The 9,656-nt window shown below is 44.6% G+C and overlaps 1 protein-coding gene across 1 annotated transcript in view; it reads right to left on the reverse strand.

Moving 5' to 3' along the window:
- Positions 1-8,271, reverse strand: part of TMEM192 (transmembrane protein 192) — a 28,561-nt gene extending 20,290 nt beyond the window's left edge. Inside the window, exons 1-2 of the mRNA XM_027599572.1 lie at positions 8,105-8,271; positions 269-415 (exon numbers count right to left, since the gene is read on the reverse strand). Coding sequence (XP_027455373.1) covers positions 269-415; positions 8,105-8,131 — 174 coding nt within the window. The 5' untranslated portion in view covers positions 8,132-8,271. The remainder of the gene's footprint in view (positions 1-268; positions 416-8,104) is intronic.
- Between the last annotated feature and the right edge of the window lie 1,385 nt (positions 8,272-9,656).

Genomic DNA, 9,656 nt, shown 5'->3' on the forward strand with positions numbered 1-9,656 from the left:
TTCTCCCTCTCCCACTCCCCCTGCTTGTGTTCCCTCTCTCGATGTTTCTCTCTCTGTCAAATAAATAAATAAAATCTTAAAAAAAAAATACAATATCCTTACACATGTGCAAATATATCTACGGTAAATTCTTTGACGTAGAGAGGTAAGTAAACAAGTATGCACATTTTAAATGTTGACAGATGTGGCCAAACTGCCCTCTGCAGAGCTTATATATATTTTTAAGAACATTACCTCTGTCTGGATTACTTTGTCCCAGCCAACTTACATGTATTAATAAGAGAAGATTTGCTATGATGACTGTAGGAAGAGCATGGAATCTGGGTCTAAACTGAGCATGTAATGAATGATGTGGGAGATGCTGGGTGTCCAGAAGGGGGTCATCTTCAATACTCTGGGTAAGATCCAAGGAACCCTGAGGTACAGAAAAACAGAAGCAAACTATAATCACCACTTTCTAGATTATGTTTCTAAGACAAATCTATTAAACTCTAAAGCATTAAAAACCATTACACAAGTTCGAGGCAAGAAAAATACACTCCCTACCTAAAGCCAATTTAAAAAATATCATAAACTTCCAGGTAACTACTGTATACAAACTGGTGAAAACAAGTATTAAAATGGGTAGAGGAAATCTTACTTCAATTATCTTCAAATGAGTAATACATAATGAGATTAAAGAAAACAATTTTTTCTTTAAGTTCTCAAAACTTAGATTTGATTTATCTAACATTAGATTATTGATGAAATAATTAAATATGGTTGCAATTCTTAAACTACATCTTGATGTTCGGAAAGTTGGTGGAGACTTTATTGAACTTTGTTATGACAGAAATGTTTTAGAGAAGGAAACAGAACACCCTGATAGATCCTCAAGGAGACTTTAGTTTATAGATACAGGTTCTCAATGAAAACAACCAGTTGCAAAGTCACTGACGTAGCGGATGGGGTTGAGCTGAAACCAAAAAATTCAGTTTGTCTTATTTAAAGGTATTGTCTCGACAGGAACAGTACTATCAGGTCTCTGGTACGTATAACCATCTCTTAATCTCAGACCCTTGCTGAAAACTATTATATATAAGGTACTAGAAGATAAAAAAATACAAAATGTAATCCAAAAGATTATATTTTCATTGGGGAGGCTAGGGATAAAGGCATACAGGATGAAATATTATAAATGAGCTAACTGAACAAAAACAATATGGAAATAAAGATTTCATCAGAAAAAGGGAAGCCTGAGAATAGCATTTAGAAACAGAGGATAAAGCCTCTTTGGAAGGGGTAGAGTGAGACAAATGGTATATGGATGGTTTCTGGGCACCAGATTACAAAGATAAAAAATAATAATCTGGAGCCTAACTCAGATCTGGGGCGGCTTTCTCAGTCTCCAAGCTCAGGCTTTCAGTGCTGCTCTACAATTTTCTTTTTCATTCAATGCCTATATATAGCTTCCTGTTTAGTTTGCCATAACTTACGGTATGATTCTGATTATTTCTGTTCTTTTCAAGACTCCTCTGCCTCTGGCTCTCTCTCAGGCAGCAGATGTCCCAGTCTCCACAGCGCTTCCCTTGGCTACCATTTGTGCATCCTTCCAGGCCCCGCGGGGGCAATTCCCATGGGTAGCCTCCTTGGGCATCCAAGCATCTGGATCATGCCACACCTCCAGGCCTTCCCACACATTTGGTGCTCATACTATCATACTATCCTGTGATGGTTTTATTTCTTACCTCTTCTCCCCAGTAGATTTCATGAGACTCACAAACTCCCCATCACTTATTTGTCTTTGTGATCCTAGCACCCAATAGTGACTCAGGGTTGGCACCCAGGGAACAGATGATGAATGAATGACGGTTCCAAACCTATCTCAGCAGTGTTCCTACCTCAGGGTTTCATCAAAGACCTGGGCTAATCAGGAGAGATTATCGGAAGCTGTGGGGAGAATCAGCTCTGACCAGACACAAAAGCAGTAAGTACTGTGGTTACAGGCAAGCTCCTAGGGCAAACTGCCTGGGTTCAGACACAAGTTCTCCTGCTTCCTAGCGGTAAGCAAGTTACTTCATCTCCATGCCTGTTTCAGCATCTCAGGAGACAAGAGTTCTAATAGCACCCGTTTCATAGCTTTGGTGGGAAGATTAAATAAGTTACTATGTATGCATAAAAGTGTCAGAACACTGCCTGGTACAGACATGGCAGTCAGTAAGTTTTAGCCCTATTGTCTCGAACACTTGTCTTCCCTTGCTCCTCACATAAAATGCCTTACCACTCTGACTCCTAGATCTGTTCCTGCCTCTCTATTCTCACTCTTCAGCCCAGGCCCCATCACTTCTCATGGCCTCTGCCCTCCAGTCTCCAGACCTTAGCAACCTCTTGCTGCAGTCGGATGCCTTCTAACATGAACATTCACATTTCTCTCCCCCAACACTTGAGTCCCTCCCTGTTAGCCTCCGGACAAAGTTCAAATTCTTAGTCTGGCGTGCTGTTTTACAATCCATTCCCAAGCTACTTTTTGGGACTTGCCTCTCGTTATTTCTCTCTTCTTCCTGATGCTGACTGCTGATGCGCCCGTCTCTCACAAAACTTTCAGTCCCTGTGCCTTACTTCCTTCTGCCCATGTGTCAATGCTTGTCTTAGCAAAAACACTGGCTTCTCTGATGCCTCAGCACTGTTCCTACTGCCCTTTGCATCCAACACTGCACTTCTCATGTGCCCAGTGTGACTGGGGTCTATTTTATATCTCCCGTATGTCTTTTTATCCTTTGGAACATAGAGAAAATGGTTGTAATTTTTTAATGTTCCTGTCTGCTGTTTCTAGCGTGTCATTTCTGAATCAGTTTCAACTGACTTATATGTCATACTTTCCTGCCTTTTGCATGCTTGATAATTTTTTTCAACTTCATTGAGATACAGTCGATGGGGGCGCCTGGGTGGCTCAGTTGTTAAGCATCTGCCTTTGGCTCAGGTCATGATCCCAGGGTCCTGGGACAGAGCCCCGCATCGGGCTTCTTACTCAGTGGGGAGCCTGCTTCTCCCTCTCCCACTCCCCCTGCTTGTGTTCCCTCTCTCGCTGTCTCTCTCTGTCAAATAAATAAATAAATAAATAAATCTTAAAAACAAAACAAAACAAACTGGGGCGCCTGGGTGGCTCAGATGGTTAAGCGTCTGCCTTCAGCTCAGGTCATGATCCCGGGGTCCTGGGATCGAGCCCCACGTCCGGTTCCTGGCTCAGCGGGGAGCCTGCTTCTCCCTCTGCCTCTGCCCCTGCTCGTGCTCTCTCTCTGTCTCGAATGAATAAATAAAATCTTAAAAAAAAAAAAAAACTAGGGCGCCTGGGTGGCTCAGTTGGTTAAGCGACTGCCTCCAGCTCAGGTCATGATCCTGGAGTCCCGGGATCGAGTCCCACATCGGGCTCCCTGCTCAGCAGGGAGTCTGCTTCTCCCTCTGACCCTCCCCCCCTCATGTTCTCTCTATCTCATTCTCTCTCTCAAATAAATAAATATTTAAAAAAAACTAATAATGTAATGCATGGTGATTAACATACATAATAAAAGAAAAAAGATAGTCAACATATAGCTTTGTGTAAGTTTAAAGTGCACCATGAGTTAATTTGACACACACCTTCACCATGTCACATAATCATCAATGCCTGGTAATTCTAGATTGGATGCAAGACTTCCTGATTTATCTCTTTGGGTGCTGGACAGTTTTGCATTCTTATAAATATTCTTGAGCTTTTTTTCTGGAATGCAGTTAAGTTACTTGGAAACAGTGTGATCTTTTTGGTCTTGCTTTTAAGACTTATTATTAGGTGGGACCACAGCCATGTTTAGCCTAAGGCTAATTTCTCCCCCACTATGAAGGTAAGACTTCTGTGAGCACCTCGTACCCTGTGAATTACGGAGTTTCCAGTCTGACTGGTGGACTAGGCACTATGCCTGGCCCTGTGTGAGCACTAAGTACTGCCTCCTCTAATCATTTCGGGTGGTTCCTTTCCAGGCCATGGGCAACATCCTCACAGGCCCAGTCGGACCGAGCAGGACCCTGCTGACTCCGACGGGGACTCTGCACATTTTCAGTTCTCCCTCTGTGCCTCTCTCCTCTCCAGGTACTGCCATGTGAACTCCAGTTGCCTTAGTCTCCCCAGATTCTCAGCTCCATCTCCTCAACTCAGGGAGCCTGCTGACCTCTGCCGGGGCACCCTTTCCTGTCACAGCCCGCAGACTCTCTCACGGTGGTCAGCTGGGGGGGCAACCATCTGACTCACTGTCTCCCTCCTCTCGGAAAGCACTGTCCTTCACTGCCCGATGTTCAACAGCTCAAAAAGCGTTGTTTCATATACTGTATGTAGTTTTTTGGTTACTTCAGGCAGAACAATGAATGCAGTCCCTGCTACACTGTGCTGGCTAGGAACAGAAGTCCCTACTGCACTCTCACACGTCTCTGTTACAACTTCCAATACTAACCACAAGGTATCAAAGTGGTTGGAAGAGTGTGCTTCACAAGGGCAGAGACTTTTGTATATTCCTTATACCTTTAGCATGTAACACAGAGTAGGTGCTCAATGTGTGTGTGGAGTGAATGAAAGACCGCCCAACTTCTTGTGGGGCCTGAGAATCTAAACAAAGCTGGCCTTGAAACCTTAACTGTAAGACTACTGTCAATTTGTCTCCCATTTACCTCCCTTTCATGCACCCCCTCCTCTAGCCTAAATGACCTTTCTGGAGTGCCCCACAAATATCCTTCTTGTATTTTTCAGAATCCACACAAGACTTAAGTTCTCTATAAAACTTGTCTCGCTGGGGTGCCTGGGTGATTCAGTCAAGCGTCAGACTCTTTTTTTTATTTTATTATTTTTTTAAATAATTTTTATTGTTATGTTAATCACCATACATCATTAGTTTTTGATGTAGTGTTCCATGATTCATTGTTTGTGCATAACACCCAGTGCTCCATGCAGAACGTGCCCTCTTTAATACCCATCACCAGGCTAACCCATCCCCCCACCCCCTCCCCTCTAGAACCCTCAGTTTGTTTTTCAGAGTCCATCATCTCTCATGGTTCGTCAGACACTTTTTTTTAAAGATTTATGTATTTATTTATTTATTTGACAGAGAGAGACAGCGAGAGAGGAAACACAAGCAGGGGGAGTGGGAGAGGGAGAAGCAGGCTTCTGCCGAGCAGGAGCCCGATGCAGGACTCGATCCCAGGACCCTGGGACCATGACCTGAGCCGAAGGCAGACACTTAATGACTGAGCCACCCAGGCGCCCCACGTCAGACTCTTGATTTCACCTCAGGTCATGATCTCAGGGTTGAGATGGAGCCCCAGTCCGCTCCATGCTGGGTGTGGAGCCAGCTTAAGATTCTCTCTCTCCCCCACCCTCTCTAAAAAACAAAACCAAAACCAAAACCCAAAAAAAAAAAAAATCTTGTCCTGCCAACTATTTTCTACTTTAAAACTGCTATAAAATGTAAAATGTACTGCTCATAATATTAATTTGGAATAGTTCTTTTTTTTTTTAAGATTTTATTTACTTGAGAGAGCAAGCAAGAGTGACCAAGAGAGCATGTGCAGGGGTGGAGGGGCAGAGGGAGAGGGAGAAACAGACTCCCTGCTGAGCAGGGAGCTCCATGTGGGGCTCGATCCCAGGACCCCATGATCATGACCTGAGCTGAAGGCAGACTGAGCCACCAAGGCACCCCTAATTTGGAATATTTCTTATGCTATCTTGTATTTTTTTCTTTTTTTTTTAAAGATTTTCTTTACTTATTTGACAGAAAGAGACACAGTGAGAGAGGGAATACAAGCAGGGGGAGTAGGAGAGGGAGAAGCAAGCTCCCGTGGAGCAAGGAGCCCGATGCAGGGCTTGATCCCAGGACCCTGGGATCATGACCAGAGCCAAAGGCAGACGCCTAACGACTGAGCCACCCATGCGCCTCTTTTTTCCTTTTTAATGTACATACCTTTTGTTTCTCCTGACTACACTGAAGGGGTTAGAGACTGTAATATGGTTTCTTCTCTATGTCACTTATTAGATGTTTGGTAAATACAAAGTATTTGGTGGCTATATCAAATCCACTGTCCAGTATATTCCACAGGAAATGTAGTATAACCATACAAACAATGCCTCATCACTCTCAGATGGCAACTCACCATCTCCATGTGAGAGGTAAAAGACATCTCCTGAATCCAAATAATTTCTTCACTTACACTGTTGTTAATGACATCATGACCTGTACGAGATATCCATAGTTTTGCCCACATGGATCTCTTTCCTCTTCTTTTGTGACAATAAATCCATCTCCTCTGGAGACTCACTGTCTACCTCTGCATTAAGTCTCAATGGGAACAACCTTCAATACTTTTCACCCTCCTCTGACAAGGTGGAACCTCTGGCCTCTCGTGGAACCTCAGTGGGCTGGACAATTCAATTCTTTCTGTGAGTAACAAACCAAAGGGAGACCATTCCAGGGCAGATTCAAAAGGACCCCTGTCACTTAGATCCCTTAAGCCGCCCTTGTTTGGACTCCTTTCAGAGGTGTAGGTGTTCATCCACCCTGTATCATTTCAAAGAAATTCCTTTCTTCCTTAAATCAGCTGGAGGTGGTTTCACAGCTTGCAAACAATGAACTCTAACTGAAAAGCCTTTGCCTCTGTTAGCTCTTTTAAGCGTCTAGGTCTACGGCATACACCACATGTTTAGATTTTTACTGCATGGTAGAAATCATATCCACGAAGTACCCAATACAGGCAACTTGCTCGGATCTAAAGTGATTTAGGTGTGAAACATTAATCTCCAATTGTTTGGTGGAACAGATTTCTAGAATTGTACTCATCCTAAAGGTAAAAGCTACAGATTCAAGAACCTGGGCAACTTAGCATCAACCAAGAAGCATTTACTGCACACATTTTTCTAAGAGTTTCTCATTTTCCTCAGATTTTTCCCCATACATTTCAGCTTACCAATCTCACCCTTAAAAATTCAGAAACAATGACTTTTTTCTTCAAATGTGTATGAATGTCAAATCTTTCATGTCTTAGTTTTCCATTTTCTCAACTGAAAAAAAATGGAAAGTTTTAGTCTTATCATTAGAAATTGTTTGGTTCTTAGTTAAGATACTATAACTGGGGTTGCTACTTACACCAAAATCTAAGGTCTTGTAGGGCTGGGACTGTTAATGTGTCTTGCCTGATGCCCCTAATTCAGTGACAGGATCACAGTAATATTCCTATTAATGTATTAATCCAAATTAGTGCTTTAACGTTAACTATCAACTTGCATTTCTCAAGGGTAAATTTTATTACCTGTCAATGAGGCAAATCAGTTAATTCTGGGCACAATTACACGTTTCCCCTAAAAATGTTTTAATATACTTAAGCAAAGATTTCACTCTGTACTATATAGATTGTAAACTAGGCCTTTGTTTTTGTTTTGTTTTTAGTAATCTGGTTTGGATCCATTAAGTAAGGCAATTTAAAAATCCTTCCATGCCTATCACGCTTACATTCAGTGTAGCACGACACTGTTTTTCTCCAATGCGGGTTTCTAGGCAATGATGCGACAAGTCCGCCCGTGGGACGCCGGCGGCCGGTCTGCATGTCGCAGCTGCTCCAGATCCAAAGCCCTCTAAAGCCAACACCGGGAACCCACGACGAGGGAGACTGGCCCCCCGCGCCCCCGGACGTGTGCGCGGAGCCAAGCGGCCCGGCTCAGAGAAGCGCCCCGGCTCAGAGAAGCGCCCCGAGTGAGGGCTGTCAGGCCAGACGCGCACCACGTGAGGCTCCCAGTTCCGGGATCAAAGACGCGCGCCGCACGTGAGCTGGGCGCCCGCCAGGGACCCCCGCATCCGCGCACCCACAGCCCAGCAGCCTACCCGGCCTCCACCCGGGAAAATAAGCCCAGAGCCGGCGCGTCACGGACCCCACTGCCTCCCGGGTGTCTTGTCCCAGGGCCCCGCAACCCTGGCCAGCCCCGCGCAGGAAGCGCCGCCTCCGGCCGCGGCCGCACGGGTTAAGGGTGGTTTCCCCCGGCAGTCTCCGCCCCGCGCGCCCAGCAAAGGAAGAAAGGGGTTCCGGGGCCAGCCTCCCTCCACTTCCGCGCACTCACGTCCTCCATCCTGCCCCTCGAAGCCATTTCCCGAGGCCTGAGGCCGAAGCCCCGGCCGGGCAGGCGGGCCTTTCCACCTGCTGCCCGCGCCGCCGGCCCAGGAAAATTGCCACCTTCCAGGAGTCAGCCTCCCCCACTTCAGACACACCCCTCCTGCTCCCGCTCCGCCTCCGGCTGGCCCAGAACCCCGCCTCCTCACTCCCGATTGGCCTAGGTGTGGGGCCGTGTTCCGCCCCGAAACCCTGGTCTGTGGGCCGCAGGGGCTGCACCCGCCTCCTGGTTTCCGGGGATTCCAGCAATCTCCGCTCAGGTCCTCTATTGGTCAGAGACTTGAGCATTTAAAGGTTGCGTTCCGAATCCAAGGATTTAACTGTTTTTGCTGCCACTTGATTCTTTTTAAAACATTAATTTTTCCGGTCTTCCTTAGTTTTTGTTTGCAAGCACGGCTCCATGCATAAGTAGAAGCAGCTATAGAATCCTACCGCTGCCATTTATAACTCGAAACTCCACCGGTAGAGTGATACGACGAACAGAATAAAGATTCTAATTTACATGGCATATTTACAGATTGCGCTAATGGGAAATGAAGTAGTTCGGAATTTTTAGGGTTTTTGTTTCTTTTTAATGTAATAAATAAAACAGAAAACTTTTCTGAAAATCCATGATCGTTGTAAAAATGTAAAGAAAGTAAAAAAAAAATTTATAAAGATTTTATTTATTTATTTGACAGAGAGAGACAAAGCCAGAGAGGGAACACAAGCAGGGGAAGTGGGAGAGGGAAAAGCAGGCTTCTGGCTGAGCAGGGAGCCGGATGTGGGGCTTGATCCCAGGACGCTGGGATCATGACCCCAGCGGAAGCAGATGCTCAAGGACTGAACCACCCAGGCGCCCCAAAGTAAAAAATTTTAACATCAGTTCCCTGATCTAACCCTGCTACTACTTACTAGGGGTATGATCTTGGGCACCTTAATTAAATTCTCTAAGAGTCAGTTTCCTCATCTGTAAAAATGGAACTGTTACTAGATCCAATTTTGGAGGGATTTTTTATTAAATGAAATAATGCATTTAATGCTCTTGGCACAGTGTTGTCTCTGGGCACTCAAAATGTTAGTCACTTTTTTGTGTAAATCAGGTTTATTAAAGCATTATTAACATATACAGTCACTGTTTTAATAGTACATTAAAATATTACATTATTCAAATATTTCAGTAAATCTTTTTTTCTGGAGGTTGAAATTTTTCAAAATAAAAATAGTGGTGGGGGGGAAGATGATGGTGCACTTGGTCTGTTAAAAGGCTTTAGGGTGGGAATAATCTGTGATTACCCTCTATAAACCAGAAGGGAGCAATGGTGTCAGGAAATAGAATTCTGAACTTTGCAAACTTTATAGGAGTGGGTTGGTAGAGGAGAGAGGTAGTCAGGCTAGGAGCTGTGCTTCAGTAGGAGGCTGTGACCTCCAGAGATTAGAAGGAGCTGGAGAAAAGGTTGCCCTATGGAAAGGCAAGGGTGAGTATTTAGAAGGAAGAAGAAGATTTATCTTTGCCTCACCAT

This window comes from Zalophus californianus, chromosome 2, assembly GCF_009762305.2.
Source record: "Zalophus californianus isolate mZalCal1 chromosome 2, mZalCal1.pri.v2, whole genome shotgun sequence".
Taxonomy (NCBI): domain Eukaryota; kingdom Metazoa; phylum Chordata; class Mammalia; order Carnivora; family Otariidae; genus Zalophus; species Zalophus californianus.